The sequence below is a fragment of the Macaca fascicularis genome, chromosome 3 (assembly GCF_037993035.2).
Source record: "Macaca fascicularis isolate 582-1 chromosome 3, T2T-MFA8v1.1".
In the NCBI taxonomy this organism is placed as follows: domain Eukaryota; kingdom Metazoa; phylum Chordata; class Mammalia; order Primates; family Cercopithecidae; genus Macaca; species Macaca fascicularis.
Window position 1 is genome coordinate 145,124,375 of NC_088377.1, and position 18,533 is coordinate 145,142,907.

At 36.6% G+C, this 18,533-nt stretch overlaps 1 protein-coding gene across 3 annotated transcripts in view; it reads right to left on the minus strand.

Annotated features, from left to right (window-relative positions):
* The window catches only part of RELN (reelin), a 510,762-nt gene that overhangs the window by 121,256 nt on the left and 370,973 nt on the right, over positions 1 to 18,533 (minus strand). For all 3 annotated transcript variants that reach the window (XM_005550435.4, XM_065542420.1, XM_045387530.2), the window contains exons 25-28: positions 12,280 to 12,485; positions 10,144 to 10,315; positions 9,505 to 9,705; positions 3,249 to 3,481 (exon numbers count right to left, since the gene is read on the minus strand). In XM_005550435.4, coding sequence (XP_005550492.3) covers positions 3,249 to 3,481; positions 9,505 to 9,705; positions 10,144 to 10,315; positions 12,280 to 12,485 — 812 coding nt within the window. The remainder of the gene's footprint in view (positions 1 to 3,248; positions 3,482 to 9,504; positions 9,706 to 10,143; positions 10,316 to 12,279; positions 12,486 to 18,533) is intronic.

Sequence of the window (18,533 nt, forward strand, 5' to 3'; positions counted from 1 at the left end):
TCATTCCTCCCAAGAAGTGGGACAATACAAGGATGCTCACTCTCACCACTCCTGTTCAACACAGTACTAGAAGTCTTAGCTAAAGCAGTCAAGCGAGAGAAAGAAATAAAAAGCATCCAAATTGAGAAAAAGGAAATCAAATTATTTCTGTTCACTGATGACATGATCTTATACCTAGAAAACCCTAAGGACTCTTCCAAAAAATTCCTAGACTTGAAAAATAACTTCAGTAAATTTTAAGGATGGAAAATCAATGTACAAAAATCAGAGCATTTCTATATACCAGTAACATTGAAGCTGAGTACCAAATCAAGAATTCAATCCCACTGACAATCTCCAAAATAAAATAAGTACCTAGGAATACATTTAACCAAGGAGATGAATCATCTCTACAAGGAAAACCAGAAAACACTGTAGATGGAAGAAACTGTAGATCACAAAAACAAATGGAAAAAATCCCATGCTCATGGATTGGAAGAATCAATATGGTTAAAATGATTACAATGCTGAAAGCAATCTACAGATGCAACGTAACTCCTATCAAATTACCAACGTCATTTTTCACAGAATTAGAAAAAACAACCCTAAAATTCATATAGAATAAAAAAAGAGTCTGAAGAGCCAAAGCAATCCTAAACAAAAAGAAGGATGTGAGACATCACCTTACCTGACTTCAAATTATGCTACAAAGCAATAATAAGCAAAACACCATGATACTGGTATAAAGATAGACACATAGACCAATGGAACAGAATAGAGAATCCAGAAATAAAGCCCCAGATTTATAGCTAAGTAATCTTTGACAAAACTGACAAGAACTTACACTGGGGAAAGGACACCCTCTGCAATAAATGGTGCTGCGAAAATTGAACAGCCACATGCAGAAGAATGAAACAGGACCCATATCTCTCACCACATACAAAAATCAACTCAAAATGGATTAAAGACTTAAACATAAGGCCCCAAACTACAAAAATTCTAGAAGAAAAACCTATGGAAAACTCTCCTGGATATTGGTCTAGAAAGAATTTATGACTAAGACCTCAAAAGCACAGCCAACAAAAACAAAAACAGACACATGAGACTTTGTTAAACTAAAAATAGCTTCTGCACAATAAAATAAATAATCTACAGAGTGAAGAGACAACCTATGAGATGGGAAAAATATTTGCAACTTTTCATTCAACAGGGGACCAATATAATAGGAATAGAGTATACAAAGAACTCAAACAACAGCAACATAAATAAATAAATTAAAAGGTGGGCAAAGGCCATGAATAGACATTCCTCAAAGGAAGACATACAAATGTGAAAAGGTATATGAAAAATGTCAACATTGCTAATCACCAGAGAAATGCAAATCAAAACCACAATAAAATACTGTCTTATCCCGGTCACAGTGGTTATTATTCAAAAGACAACAAACAAACAGATGTTGGTGAGGATATGAAGAAAAGGGAACTCTTATACACTGTTGGTGGGAATGTAAACTAGTACAGCCACTGTGGAAAACAGTATGGAGATTTCTCAAAAAACTAAAAATAAAATTACCATATGATCCAGTAATCCTACTACTGGGTGTCTACCCAAAGAAAAATAAATCAATATATCAAAGGGACACCTACACTTTCATGTTTATTGCAGAACTGTTCACAATAGCTAAGATATGGAATCAACCTAAATGTTAATCAACAGAAGAATGGATATACACAATGAAATACTATTTGGCCATAGAGAAGAATGAAAATATGTCATTTGCAGCAACATGGATGGAACCGGAGGCCATTATTTCATGTGAAATAAGCCAGGGTCAAAAAGACAAATATTGCATATTCTCAGTTATATGTGGGAGCTAAATATTAGATCACATGTTTTTCATACATGGAGGTAGAGAGTGGAAAGACAGATAACAGAGACTAGGATGGGTACCAAGGGAGGGAGGGAGGAGGATGAAAAATGGTTTAAAGGGTACAAACATACAGTAAGATAGAAGGAATAAATTCAATGCTTGATAGCAGAGAAGGGTGACTATACTTTACAAAAGTATGCTGTACTCAAGTGATGGACACCATAAATATCCTGACATAATCAGTATGCATTATGTACATGTAACAATATTTCACATATACTCTGGCAAATGAAACATACAAAAGTGTAAAAGCTAGTTATGATTGGTGCTATGAAAGCAGAAAATTGTTTAATTGCAATGGCTCAGCAATAACCAGATTTCCAGACAGCATATCCCTACAAACTCTGTAGACCACAACTACTCTCCAAATGTAAGTGTAGTGAGTGTTTTGAAGATCATAGAAGTGAAAACAATACAAGAAACCTCCAAAAATACAAGAAATCTCCCCCGCCAAATTATCCAGTCATAGGACTTCTGCCCTTCCCACACTGTGCCAATTGGCTATGCTATCTATTTGATGTGCTCTGTCTTCACATCATTTCCAATATGGGATGTGTAAATTGTGTAAGGACTTTCAGAGAGTTATAATTTGTTTTATGAATTTCTTTTGCAAATGTGACTTCACAAAAGTGCAGTGTTGACGTTGCGTGTAAACACTGCGTGTACCTAAAAACGCTAAAATCTTACTCGATAACGGGAGAGACATCTTTTTCATACATCTGCTTTTGTGAAAGATAAAATTTCTTCGGGTCTCAGCTTTTTGGTGACTGCATATGCAGTGGTAACCCACTGAGGTTTTTGATCAATCTCATCAAAAGAGTTAAATTGTCTGTATTTCAGATGGCCACATTTATACAGCTGAGTGCAAACGATCACCAACCATAGTGATATACATTTATACATTTTGCTTTTTAACCTATTTCTCTATGTATACATTTTGTCTGCTCATAAATGTTAAACCAATGCAGCGGTCTTTAGTATATCTGAATGTTTATGCTTGCAAAAATAAGTATTGTGTAAAATGGCCTATGAAGTGTTCTGTCATGTTTTTGTTTCTCAAATAAATCCCCCTTTTAAAATATAAATGTTTAAAAAATTATTTTTAAATATTTTAAAATATTTTAAATAATTTTAAATTAATTAAATATTTAATTAAATTATTTAAATAATTAAAATATTTAAAAATAATTTTAAAAATAATTTAAAATATTTTAAAATTATTTTTTCCAGAATTGTATTTTCAGGATTTTGATCTTTTAGGATTTCAACATTTAGGATTACAGCATTTGGGATTGTGTCTTTCTTAATGGCCCAAACCTATTAAGAATGCTTACTTTACCTGGATGCAAGAGACCTTGGAATAACAATGGTGATTCTTGTCCATTCTTCAAAGTCCCCTGCGTGATACATGGTGGGCTCACTTAGTTCTCTGGAGTTTCCTTCACATCCTTTGCCTGCAGAAGCTGGGTAACAGCCTTCTTTCACCAGAAACCAGGACATACCAGCATCATGAGAGTATTGAAGAAGAACTGGAGCAGTATTGCTGAATTGACTGGCACACCCTATGTTTAGCTGTTAAAAGGAAGGACAAGAATTATACAAGATTTTGGTTCTAAGTCATCACTCAACAAATTAGGTGCTACAGCATCCAGGGTGCCTTCCAATGGATCTGCATTGAATTTACAATGATAGGAATTGTGAGCTCAGTGCCAACCAAGACCCTTCAATAGATTCTGGAATTCTTCGTTTAAGCAAACAATAGGTACTTTTTACTAGAAAGCTGGACTCATTTTGTGGATTTCTTGGGATTATAGGAGAGAAGAGAGAAGCACAGTGTCGGTGGTTCTTGAGTCCCAGACAAAAGATATGCCAAGAAACTGCTTCTTTCTCCGTTCTCAGAGGGTACAAACAGAGGAAACCATAAGATGGAGAAGCAGCTGTCTTCTTCAGTACAGGAAGGTTTCAGTGGAACGAGCATCCTTCTGTTTCCTTGCCAAAGCTCATTAAAGATCAGCATCAACTGGTTAGGCGCGGTGGCTCATGCTTGAATCCCAGCACTTTGGGAGGCTGAGGCCGATGGATCATGAGGTCAGGAGTTCAAGACTAGCATGGCCAAAATGGTAAAACCCTGTCTCTACTAAAAATACAAAAATTAGCTGGGCATGGTGGCGAACACCTGTAATCCCAGCTACTCGGGAGCCTGAGGTAGAGAATTGCTTGAACCCGGGAGGCGGAGGTTGTAGTGAGCCAAGATCACACCACTGCACTCCAGCCTGGGCGACAGAGCAAGACTCCATCTCAAATAAATAAATAAATAAAATAAAATAAAAATAAATAAAATAAAATCAGTGTCAACTTAGATGAAAGAGCTAAGTGTTTATCACAGCATCAAATAATCAACATAATCCAGAAATGAACCTGTTACTGTTTGGTATACCTTTAGGGAGGACTGTCATCATAGGATTAATAACATTTAAAAAACTGTAAAAATACAACCTAAATCCCACTAGTCTATCATAACTGTCCTTACTTTTCTATTTTCTCTACTGATCTTTATAGGGAATCTATATATTGGTCATATAGTTGAAATTATTACACATCTAGAGCTTTCCTCCACATTCTGTTATACATAGCATTGCAGAGAATACACCTTTCTTCTTTGGTTGATTTGTCATCACCAGATAAATTCCTGAGAGTAGCATTAATGAGTCAAAATGTAGAAACACTTAAAATTTTCTAGTTATGTGTGTTCATTTTGTATTGGTTGAGTCCAAATGAATCAGTTTAGGCATTGAGTATTATAGTTTAAGACAGTTTATTTCCAAATAAATGTGTAATGAATTTTATTACATTTTTTAAAATTACAAATGTCAAACTGTTTTTCTCATGTTCATTTAATTACATGCCATCTTATATGAATGGCCTATTCACATCTTATTTCATTTGTTGGCTGGAGCCACACATTTTGTTGTATAAGCCTTTACTAAATAAGAATAGTCTGAGTTTTAGAAGGAAAATTGAAATCAGGAATGAAAAGAACATGATATGACAAAAAAAAAAAAAGGATGATATAAAGGTAGAGTCATGGGCTAATAATATTGAGCCATAGCTCAGGAGGTCAATCAGTTAATCCTGATGACTATAAGGTAGCTTTATCTAGTTTTTAAAAAGAAGATTTAGTATCTTCTTTATTTCCATACTCAGAGCTAGAAAGCATCTCTCAGAGAATTTATAATTTGGTTAGAAATTTTATTGTGCACAATTTATCCAAGTTTATATAGTAAAACATCAAGAATATAATTAAAGACTTAACCCTCTCAGATGCATGATTAAACTCTTCTAACACAAATTCCTTTTACTGCATTACTCAATAGTACCAAAGGCCTTTGGCTGGTATGTAGTGAAAGCAGCCACATTGGGCACGTCTAGTTAACTTTTTGTCTTAAATTTGCCATGATTGCTGTTGTTTCTAACATAGACAAGTCGTTGGAACTTTAAGTTCTGTGACAAGTTCGTGCTTTAGAAATCAGGTAATAGGGTAGTGTAGACATACTCTCATTTGTATTAAACATATAATTTATCTTAAACTTTCCATTCAGGATTTAGGCATACCTTCAACAAATATTTACTTGTGTACCTTCTATGGATCAGATACATATGTTTAAGTCTCTCCTACCTTTAAAAATAAAACAAAAGAACATAAAAATTCTCCCTGATTTTTGGTCTCCCTCTAACTACACAGCTAAACAAATTGAGAGAAAGGCCGTATGCACTGTGTAGACCTCTTTACTCAACATTTTAAAATCCATTGTAATCTGACTTTTGCTGCTGATGCCCCAGTGAAATTACCAAGGAAACTGTCTGTCTCACAAAATGCAATGGGAAAATTTAATCCTTCTTTTACTTGATTCTTCTATTGCTTTTAACATTGTTAACCATTTCTTTTTTATTGACCATCTAGCCTGCCTTTTAAGTGTTGGTGTTTTCTGTGATTCAGTCTTGACTTTATCATTTTACTGTATGCATGCTTCTTAATCTCATTCACAATCATAACCTCATGTTTCTTCTGAATGCCTGTAGTCTGAATAACAGATATGACCTCTCTCCTACTTTCTGGACAAATACACATTACCACTTCCTTTTCATTTCCACTTCAGCAGCCCATCAGCACCCGTAACTCCATTATGTCCAAGCCAGTCCTCTTCAACTGCTCTCCTAAAGCAAACCCTCATTTTTCTGTAGTTCAGCAGCCAGAACCAGAAATAAGAGAATAATTCTAGACTCCATTCTATTACTCAACAGTCCCCCAAATCTATTGATTGTATCACTTTAACATCTTTATACTCATTTATTTATCTTTATAACGCATGCTATGCCTCAACCTGGCCTTCTCATTTCTGACTTCGATTACAGCTCTAGCATCCTTACTTTACTCAAAATATATTTAAAAATCTGATCATTTCTCTCTGCCTCTTTCACAGGTCCTATCTCCCATAATCTCTTACTTGGATCACTGGATAGCTGCTAATGTTTCTGCCCTTGACCCTGCACAGTTACCAGAGCAATGATTCTTTAAAAGCCTAAATCAGAATGTGTCACCTTTCTGCTATTTTATTCAGAACAGAAGTCAAAGTTTGACCTTACTTTTTTCATCTGTCCTACTCTTGCTCACTTTCTCTGCTATGGTCACAATGGCATACTTGTGGTTTCTAGAACATTCCTACTTCAAGATGTTGGTTCTTTTTGTTTTCTGTGCCTGGAATGATCTTTTCCACATAACTGCATGACTCACTCCTTTACTTTCTATAGGTTGTGGCTTAAGAGTGTCATTTTATTAGTGACGCCAACCAACCTGACAACCTTTTATAAAATGGTAAAGATCCTCCATTACCCTATTTCATACTCTCTGTATTTATTTCCATAACCCAGAAATGTGAATAGAATATAGAGACTTTATAAGTATTTGCTGAATGAAGGAATGAATGTACTTGCTGACTCTGGTTTCCTCTTCTATTGGGTCAACATCCATACTGCAGTTGAATGATTCTTCTAAAACACAGGTCTGATTCTGGCATTCAACAGGCTAAAAATCTTTCATGACTCATTGCTCTTGGGATAATGTTCAAGTGACTTAATGTAGAATATAATGCCCATCAGAGTCAACTTTATCTCTCATCTCTGCTGCACATACTCCACAGTCCTCAAAGTTAGACTTGCCCCTTTTCTCATTTGCACTTCGGTGTATTTTCATGTATTTGCTCATTTTGTTGTCTCTAACTGGAATTCCTGCCCCTCCATTCTTCAGCTGGCTAAGTCTCTGTATTTCCAGAGACTTCCAGTTGGAACTCATCCATCAATCCACCCTTCCTCCCTTCCCCTTCCTTTCCTTCCTTTACTCCTATCCGTCTTTCCACCCACCCATCCATCCATTCAACCATCCATCCATTTATTCAACTAACAGACATTTTTTGAGTGCCTGAAACATGTTAGGCACTATGCAGAGTATTGTTATAGCACCTAGAGCCAACTTATACTGCAGCATTCTTGTGACTTTATTGTGACTGTTCACTTTTCTGCCTCATTCTCTAGTTCCTTGAAAGCTAAGGTCATATTTTTCTTTTTCTTTTTTTTTTTTTTTGTTAAATTTTACTTTAAGTTCCAGGATACATGTGTGGAACATGCAGGTTTGTTACACAGGTATTCATGTGGGGTCACATTTTTCATTTCTATAGTCCCAGGACTAGCTAGTGTTTATCACACAGCAAGTAATCACAAAAACTGCACCAGCCCTGTGTATTTTTGTACAAATGGCACCCAGAATTCTTATAGGCAGGTTTCAAACATACACTAATTATCAACCCCTGAATGATCTGTGCTCTATACTTATTAAATAACCACAAATTAATAGCTTTCTGCTTGTGTGATATGAAAATTAAAAATTTTTAAATTAGCTTTTATTTTAGGTTCATGGGTACATGTGCAGGTTTGTTATATAGATAAACTGTGTGCCTCAGGAGTTTGCTGTCCCGATTACGTTGTCACCCAGGTAATAAGCATACTACCCAATAGGCAGTTTTTTGATCCTCTCCCTTCTCCTACCTTTCATCCTCAAGTAGGCCCCAGTGTCCGTTGCTCCCCTCTGTGCCCATGTGTTCTCATTGTTTAGCTCCCACTTACAAGTGAGAACATGTGGTATCTGTTTTTCTGTTCCTTCATTAGTTTGCCTAGGATAATGGCCTCCAGCTCCACTCATGTTGCTATAAAGGTCATGATTTCATCCTTTTTTATGTCTGTGTAGTGTTCCATGGTGTATATGTACCACATTTTCTTTATCCAGTCTACCACAGATGAGCATTTAGGTTGAATCCATGTCTTTGCTATTGCCAATAGTGCTTTGATGAACATACACATGCATGCGTCTTTATGGTAGAATAATTTACACTTCTTTGGGTATATACCCAATAATGGGATTGCTGGGTCAAATGGTAGAGAATTAAGATTTTCTTAAGCAGTTTGCATTCCTGATCATTGTTTAAGTGCTTGAAATATTTAACACTATTTTTTAAATTTAGATTTTTAAAATTTCAGAATATTACCTTGCAGACTTTAATACCTACACAACCATGGTTTGTGATTAATTAAATAGAAAAGGTGTCAGATGAGAAACAGCATAGTATTCTGGAAATATATTTGCTATTAACGTTATTTTGTTACTACTTTAGGTATTACCAACAAATGAATATAGATCATATATTGTTATTGATATTTTTCCATTATAGTTTAACATCAGAATCTAAACAAGGATAACATTTTACTAATCATATTATTTATGACTAACTCCTTGTTTACAGACCTGTGAAAATTATATTTGAAGAGCTGCCTATAAACATCTGATCTCTTTAATAATTCCACTTGTAAATTATTTAGCATCTGCATCCTGCCATTATGTAAGGACCATGTAGTTGTGCTAGCTCATTAAAACTGCATTACTTCCAACCCCAGAAGTCACCTATGGGATTTTATTATAAACACAATGAAATTTTGATTAGGGTTCTGAAACAAGACCTTGTCAAAGTAAATACTTGCTATACATGTTGATACGTTATCACAGAGCTGAAACACAAGAAGCCTTTAAGAGAACAATGATGACTGGAGTAAAAATTTACTGAATTTAAGTAAGATAATTTGTTCGAAAATAATACAGCAAAAGCATAAAATATCTTGCAAGTTCAAATACCACTAGTAAGATGAAAAGGACAACTTATCCATCATCGTTTAGAAGCTTGAGATTCATTAAGTCACTATCAGATTGAAGTCCTAAAAGTCAATGTTATTTTTAATTCTGGCAGAGTTCCTTGAATACCTGAAGAAATGGTATACCCACAACTTTCGGGACTCCTTAAAAACTAGCAAGCTGCTTTCCTTATGAGTAGAGCTGAAAAGCTTTGCAATTCTAACACTGTTGAGCTTTTGTACAGGTGAGTCCCTTCTTTAATAGAACATGAAAAATGTGTGTTCTCTGTGAGTTCCACGTATACATCTGGAAGATGTTTTACTCCTTAACTTGCTCTGGGAAGAAGCTTGTGCATAAATACCTTGAACTGTAGCACATATCCAGGCTTCAGGGTCAAATCTCGAGTTACTGCAAATCGATCTCCATCTGATTTTCCAAATATCATTGCTGATGGTGTGGCAGCACAGAAGGTTTCATTTTTAACCATTCCTTCATTAGCCAACATCAACCACACACTCATCTGATTCATAGGATAATCAAAAGCTGGCTTCTCATAAAAGTTCTAATAGAAACAATACAAATAACACAAAAAGGCAATTTGATAGCTTTGAAAACAAGAAAGGAATTTTCATTTCATGACATGCTGGGCCATGTACCACTTGCATTTCTAGGAAAACACAGAAGAATCTCCATGTCTTTTTACAGCTATTAACTTTTCTCCTGATGATTCAACAACTGAAAGTATTTTACCACTGTGTATCTAATAATTTTATAAACACACTAACAATTTTGCTTGATGATTTAACCAGACGTCAGTCTTTTTTACATCTAAATTATCTGTGAAGTGGTAGCATAGAGAGGTAACAAAAAATTAAGTACAAGCCCTTCAACTTATATCATACATTCAGTGTCAAGCACTAAATCCTTAAGGAAATGAGTTCGTTATGCCATTCACTTTTATAACAATCTGTCTTCCTGGAGTTCAGACATAGGAGGATACCTGAGGTAAAGTTGGATTGATAACTGGGATGATCTGCTTCTGCTTCTCGGACAGAATGATGATGTCATCGACTGCCCACTGGTCATAGTCCTCTCCCGAGAACACGGGCTGCCACCAGCGGAACCTGGTGCAAGGGGTCTTGGCAGCAGCTGGAAGCTCCAGATAGACAAATCTGAATAAAAGTAGATCATTTATGGTTGGGAAAAGAAAAGCTGTGTTTTTTTTTTTTTTTTTTTTTTTTTTTGCAGCTACTAAAACAACAAGGGTAACAACAAGAGAAAGTTTTGTTTGGTTTGATCTCAATATTTTTCAAAAGCTTGTAAGTTTGGACATATCAGACTTGAGGTTTAACCTTGCAGGCAGGTTTAGTCCTGGTCATGTTTATTTCATTTGGAATTGTATCTTTTGGAGAAGAGGGAGAATATTTCAACTGAGTTTGATTCATTGAACTGTATCTTTTGATGGTCATAACTTTTTAAAGAAATACCAAGATAAAATTGTTTAATATTAATACATGAAGATAACATTTAACATTTTTTTTCAAAGGCATTCTTTCTCATTGTGGGAAAGCACAGAAATGCATTAAAAATGAAGCATAACTTGCCCATAATCTACCACATAGGGTTGGCTTCTTTTAACAATTTGATGTATCTCATCACAGCTTGTAATCTTTTATATAGGCAAGGCATTATATGTATAATTTGGTGATCTACATTTTAAAACTTTACATCATAAGCACATTCTCATGTTAGTAAAATTATTTTTTAAGATCATTTTGTTATGTAATTTTTCATGACAAAGACATGCAGTTCCGCAATTTGAGGACGCCATTACATTTTTATTTACCTATAAAGTACCTGGTCACCTTACTGAACTCTCAATAATTTCAGGTTGACATATTACTTGGAAAAAATAATTTGAGTTATTTAAAATCATTGTTTAAGCCAGTTTGGCACCATTATCAATTCCCTCTCTACTATACTGCATCTAGGAGACTCTCACAAGGCTTCATCTCTCACCCACCATTCCTGTTGTATTTCTTGTTTCATCCAGTTGCCTCTTTTCTGGTTTCTCCGTCTCCCCTAAATCCCTTAGAAGAAATGCTTTCTGTTGGTCTGTTTGCATGTCTACTTATGTTTTATCACGGAAAGTTATGTCACCTTTAAATGACCTAATACTTTAAAATGTCAAACTTATGAACTTTAAATCTACAAAATAGTATGTTTTAAGTAATATGTTTAAGACATAGTCAATCTGTAAGAACTGGGTTTATATATTCTTAGATAATTTCTTTCAATAAACAAGGCTCATTTGTAAAATGAAAACAGGGACAAGATCCATATGTTAAAACTTAATAGTAGTCAACATACAAAAAATTATTTTTTTTGTTACAACGAAAATACACAGATTATAAAAAGGAGTATTCTAAAATAATATCATTGAATAGACTTTAATAATACTTATATAAAATATAAATACAGAATTTCAAAATACTACATAATTGCAAAAGAACTAAATTTAAATACATATAAATGCCTTGCCTGGTATAGGTATTACTATTAAACATGAGTTATTTCCCCAAACTCTTCAACAGTCATTGCCTAAGACATTTTATTACATATATTCCCCATACATCAAAATTAAGACAGGGATAGGCCAGGGCAAAGTGTTTAGAAAATCTGAGCCCTACGCACTTACTCATACACTGTTTAGGGATAGCCCTGGGTGCAGCCGTGTGAAAAATTTTAACAAAAAAATCCATCTTACTGTTAAATCTAAGAGCTAAGCATACTTTGTGTGTACATTAAAAAGAGTCAAACAAGCCTGCAAATGGGAAAATGAGCACGGAACATGCCCATATTCCATGGTTTCTTTGAGTAAACAGTGGTTACTTATCTTGCTTATATTCTAGTCGTAAGTTTTAAAAAATCCTTAAAAATTCAAACATGAATACAAATGCTTTCTGTACAGCCACTTAAGTGAAATAAAATCTTTATATACTGGTCTATCATTCATGTTAAATATTTATGGGTTTGTCTATTTTTACAACAGTTAACATTTTGGAAACACACCAACAATGATTTAACCTTTACCATTCCTGGAAACTACTGGGAGGCTCATCAGGTGGGTAGTTACCTGGGTTTGCTGAAGTCTGAAAAGTACATCTCTGCTAGCAGGTGCCACTGGATGCCCCCATTGTTGCTGTACTGAAGGAGGACGCCCTCTTCTCTGCTGTCGGGCTTGTTGCATGAAGCACTCTCTCCACCTATCTGGATGTAGAACTGGACAAAGTCCACCCAAGAAGTATCCAGGTCCCAACTCACCAATTGTCTTTTCCCAGCCTTTCAGAAAAGAAGAAAAATCAAATTGAATAATCTGGGAGTTCTTTGGCATTTTGTTGTTTCAGTTTCAAATTCACCTGGACATCTTAGCACTATGTGGAAATGGTCTTGTCCCCACTCATTGTGGAAAGAGTCACGCCATTTAGTTGTTTCTGATTCAACTATGGTAACTGTTGCTGGATATCTTTGCTTAATGTCTACATTACTGATTCCCAGGCTGGGTTATGAGAGACCCTTGGGAACTGCTAATTATACCAAACAGTACTAAAATGTTTTTTTAAATTTTAATGAAAACACTCTGAATCCTTACTTTGCCCATTTCCTCTAGGCAGAACAATGGAGATGAAACACCATCTATTTGAAATCTGCAGGAGATGGGTTTGAGTCTTAGCCCATTATTCATACTGATCACTAGCTGTGTGACCTTTTTGAGCTTTTATTTTCCTCAAAGGTACAATATGGATAATTATACCTTCCTCATATGGTGTTGCGACAATTAGATGAAATAACATGTTGCATGGAACTTGCTGGTACACAGCATGCCTTCCAGACAGAACATCCTCTCCAGAGATATGCCCCTGACCCTCCAGTCCTGTGGGAATTAAAGTAGACCAGGCAAGGCAGAAGCTTCTTGACAAAAAGAAAGGGTACTTGAGGCCGGGTACGGTGGCTCATGCCTATAATCCCAGAACTTTGGGAGGTGAGGTGGGCGGATCACCTGAGGTCAGGAATTTGAGACCAGCCTGGCCAACATGGTGAAACCACGTCTTTACCAAAAATATAAAAATTAGCCAGGCATGGTGGCACGTGCCTGTAATCCCAGCTATTCAGGAGGCTGACGCAGGAGAATCGCTTAAACCTGGGAGATGGAGGTTACAGTGAGCTGAGATCAGGCCACTGCACCCCAGCTTGGGTGACAGAGTGAGACTTTGTCTCAAAAAAGAAAATAAAGAGGACTTGAATTGAATCTCTCAGGATCCTAGTCTCCCTCCCTTCTCTCTCATAAACAGAGGTTAGGAGAGATCATTTAAATACATTTTTGCAACCACTAAATGGTCTCTGTGTCTTAAAAGTGCTACAAATTTCCTGAAATCCACTAACTTGCTTCCTTTGCTTATTAAGTCCCCTGAAGGTCACAGTCCTGTGGTGAGGTGTCACATAGAAATTAGCAAGGTTTGTCATTGTTCCTGTTGTTCAAAATGATTTCAGCTAATGGGGCTGAAGAAAGGTTTGCTTATGAGAGTCTTCCACCTAAACAGACTCTTCCAAAGCTCGTCCATGGATTTCTCTGAGCTGATCTCTGAGCGCTCCCAGGAAGTTCAATTAAAAGTTGGGAAGAAAACCTGAGATAATATACATAGTATTAGAGAAAAATGGCTCTCACACTTAGGATTTAAACTCTACTCTAATCCACTAAGTTAATTAAGAAAGGGTTTCTGTTATTAGAAGTCACGGGGAAATACCTGGGGTTAATTAAAAGACTATACTGCTACTGAAAGGTCTAAAGCCAATTAAGAGTTTTCAAAATAAACACGGATGCTAGCAAAATGAGAACTGAAGTTAATTCAGAGACAGAAACTCATTCTTTGGAAATCTCAATTTTAGGTATGTATTTGAGGAAATCTTGTAAGTTATATGCATTTTTCAGTTGTTATATGTGCCTTTTAATTTTTCCTGTTGTTGATTTGAAATATTGTAAGTGAGAACACCTCAGAGATCCTAGCATTTTCAAGCCTCAGGATCATTACAGGAAGAATGATTTTTGGAAGAAAAACTATAGAACTTAGCAGGTTAATTCCAATCCCGCAAACTCTTATGAGAAACCTGGCATGTGGAAATGAGCCAGAAGGATAAAGATCTAAGGTGAGGGGAATTATAAAAATCCAATTATCACAATTAGTTGGTTGGAATGATTGCTCTACTGTGAAATTCAGAGTAGTGCTGTTTTTCCAGGAGACTATGGTGTTAGTCTACAGAGGTTTTCAAAGAATGTTTTGTGGCATTTTTGTAAATGATGGAAAAATACCACACAAATGCTTAGTTTGGCACTGGAAGTGTTTTTTCCTAGAGAATAGCACAAATCATTTTCTTTTGTTTGGTGACCTGATATGCTGAATAGTGTTTTAAAGGAAGAAAAAAGAAAAGGGAAATGGCTCATGGCAAAGTTTTTGCCAGCATTCAGAATTCGATGTAACATATGCTTTGCAGTTTTTCTGTTATGCTGTGATCAATGTATTTATGTGTATATGTGTAAACACATATACATATCTAATGTATGTGTGTGCATATGTATTGGAGTAGTAATATTGTACCATTCCTGGTATATGGAAAATCGCCTCCAACTTCCCCCCAGATTCTAGGTTAAAATGATTTACTGCTTTAAGGTTTAGCTAAAATAAAACAAGTTTTAAGAGGTAAGCTTTCAGAATCTAGAACCTTTATAACAAAGCTTCCAAAACACTTCATGACTAATCACCGTTTACTTTCCATTAAAGTCTTTTGAAATTAATCAAAATGTCACTAGAAAGCAATTCTATTTACTTGAAAATAACCATTTCTTTAGAATCTTTAATTGTTTCCCAATTTTCTTAATGTTTTTCATTCATTTATTCAGTCTTTCTTCAACAATTATAGCAGGCAGAACACCGTGTGTTATAAAAACAAACATGAACGGATTCATGGACTTCTGGCAGAGACAGAAATGGTAACCAAGGGCTGCAGACCCAGTCCTGATTTCTAGTCAAGCCCCGTTTAGTCATATGATCACTTAATAATTTTCCAACGTATTTAGTCTCAAGAGTATGTATTGATTTGTAAATGTCTAGTGCATGATGTGCATTTCTGAGCTGCACACCTTAGCCAGAGTTTGGCTCAGTCGTGGGACTCCACATTCTGCTTGTAATTGTGAGGACGAAAATTAAAATATGACATTTATATGTAAAAGTCAGAGAGGAATTCTAAGAAAAGAGAGAAGTACAGTTTGCCAGAGCTCCAGAAAGCTTCAGGGAGGCAGGGGGATTTGAACAGAACACCGAAAATTTTATGTGAATGCAGAGAAGATAAAAGGCAAAATGGTAGGCAGTGGCAAAACCTTGGATGGTGAGAAGAGCTTCATAGCTGGAGCAAAGGGCTCATGCCTAGAAAACGAATATAAGCTATGTAGTTAGGGCAGGAGTATTAGAGACCAGCTTGAATATTTGTGATCAGATAGGGAAAGAATGGAAGTATGTATGTATGCATGATTTATTTATTTGAGACAGGGTCGTGCTCTGTTGCCCAGGCTGGAGTGTAATGGTGTGATCATAGCTCACCACAACCTTAAACGCCTAGGCTCAAGCGATCTTTCTGCCTCATTCCCTCATTCCTAGTTTGGAGTACAGGCATGCCCCACTATGCCCAGCTAATTTTATTGTATTATTTTAGAGACAGGCTCTTGCCATGTTACTTGGGATGCTCTTAAACTCCTAGCCTCAAATGATACTCCACCTCAGCCTCACAAAGTACTAGAATGACAGGTGTGAACCACCACATCTGGCTGGAGATAAGTTTTAGATAATATGATCTAGGCTGGTGGGAAAATGGTCTAAGGAACCCTTCCTTTGGGTTGCTGCCCCTTCACTTCAACATGCTTACTGGTGGGGGCTGCCAGACAGTGTATCCACCTTGCCTCCAAACAAGTGAGTGCATGAATCTGGCTATACAATCATAGCACATCATTCCTCCCAGGACACTGTGACTGGCCACCAGGAGCCTTCCCTGTGTTTTCCTACAGAGCTGGTTGGAAAGCCCTGTGGCTATGGTTCCATTCTCATGTGACAGCTGGCCTGCAAATCGGGTCTACTCTTTCAAATTGGGTCTACTCTTAAGGGGAAAGTTCTGTGAGCTTTGGAGTTACTGGTTCCAGGTCTCTCTTGCACCAGTTCCATTTAAGCCCTCCTTGTGTTTTCCTTCCTATAAACCAAATTTATTCCTTTTTAAAGTTAAGATAGCTCCTCTTACTTAGAATTCAAAACAGTTCTGAATGAATCAACAGAAAAAAGTAAAATGTAACCCAGGGGTATTTTGACAAAAATTTAGGGGGAAAGCTGAATTGGAAGGGGCAGAGAATTTTACTCTTGAAATGATTTTTAGTTAGTTGCAGGGCATAAATGTGAAAATATTCAATAAGACAAATTTGGAATTTATTCTCATAAAATTCAACTATGATACCTAACACATATGATCTCTTTCTGTGTTCCCAACACTATTCTTTACTCTTTACTTGCACCAACTCATTTATTCCTCTCTATATCCACTTTTAAGTCAAGAAACCTGAGATACAGAGAGTTGTTATAACTTTGCAAAGTGAACCAATCAATAAGTTTTGGAGCCCAGATAGTCTGACTTCAGAGATCATCTTGAATTAAGTGGAAGAAATATTGATATGTAACCCTTTACATGTTAAAATGTGTGTGTGTGTGTGCGCGCGCACGGGCGCGTGCACTCACTGGGGTGTCTGAGTACATATTGGTAAAAGATTTACACTCTTACTTTAAAATTGATGCTTACAGGAAGCACAACCTTTCCATTTCTGAACAATTATACAGGGGATCCAGATATGTGCAATGCATTTTGATAACTGAGTGACTATTATCTTTAACAATAATCATCAGGGGAGGACCTTCCATGTCAATGGATAGGAAATACTGCTAAATGGACTCCTTCCCTGATTTTCTATAATCCTCTATCTTGTTTACTTGATGTTTCTTTGTTCTTCACCTGCATTAAAACAAAACCTGCAGCTATTTTTGCATTTGCATAAATTAACACATCTTGGATTTCTGCCCAAACAGATTCTGCAACCTATCAGCCCTGTAGCATATCACTCACACCTGTCTACTTGTTACACGAAGTGAAGTGGGACACCTCCAATTGCCTCAGAATTGGTGGCTATATTACCTGCTTGAAAGAAGTGATATTACACACTCCACATTCTAAAGATTAGGGTTAGACATGTTGCTCAGGTTGGATACCAGACCTGCTCTCTTTTTAGTCCCTTTCAAGACTATATAAGGATATGGATTGGAAAAGAGAAAAAGAATGTCCTGCCTAGACTGCAGTGAGGGAGGAGAGAGAGGTGGTTATACCCCTCTCCCATCCCTAACCAAGCGACACAGGTTGGGGTATTCCAAAAGGATCAATTTTAGGGATTCTGGTTGGCACCTCAGTCCTTAGTTGGTTTCTAGTAATCTGCATGCCTAATCTGGTGCTACCACTGGGGAAGCTGACTACTGCAAGAAAAACTTTCCTACCGAGTCCCATATCAGCAGACGCCACCAGCAGCCACCAAACCAAGCCAGAATAGGACCTGAGATGTCTACCCACCCCAGACAGCTGGTCAGTTCTCTAGGAACAGCTCTACATACCCCCACTCTCACCACTATTCCTCCTTCTTCCAGTCATATTCCTAAAATTAATGGATTGACAGATTTAATAAACACATACAGAAGTGCTTCCTATATGTTATGAACTGTTCTACATGATTTACCAATATTAACTCACTTAATCTACATACTGATCCTCATGAGGTAGATATTCCATATCCCTGCTTTACAGATGGGGAAGCTAAATCACCAGGAGGTTAAATAATGCGCTTCAAAAATCACTAGAAATACCATTTGACCCAGCAATCCCTTTACTGGGTATACACCCAAAGGATTATACATCATTCTACTGTAAAGACACATGCACACGTATGTTTACTGCGGCACTGTTCACAATAGCAAGGACTTGGAACCAACCCAAATGCCCACCAATGATAGACTGGATAAAGAAAATGTGGCACATATATGCCATAGAATACTATGTAGCCATAAAAAAGGATGAGTTCATGTCCTTTGCAGGGATATGGATGAAGTTGGAAGCCATTATTCTTAGCAAACTAACACAAGAACAGAAAACCAAACACCACATGTTCTCACTCATAAGTGAGAACACATGGCCACAGGGAGGGGAACATCACACACTGGGGCCAGTCAGGGAGTGGGGGGCTAGGGGAGGGATAGCATT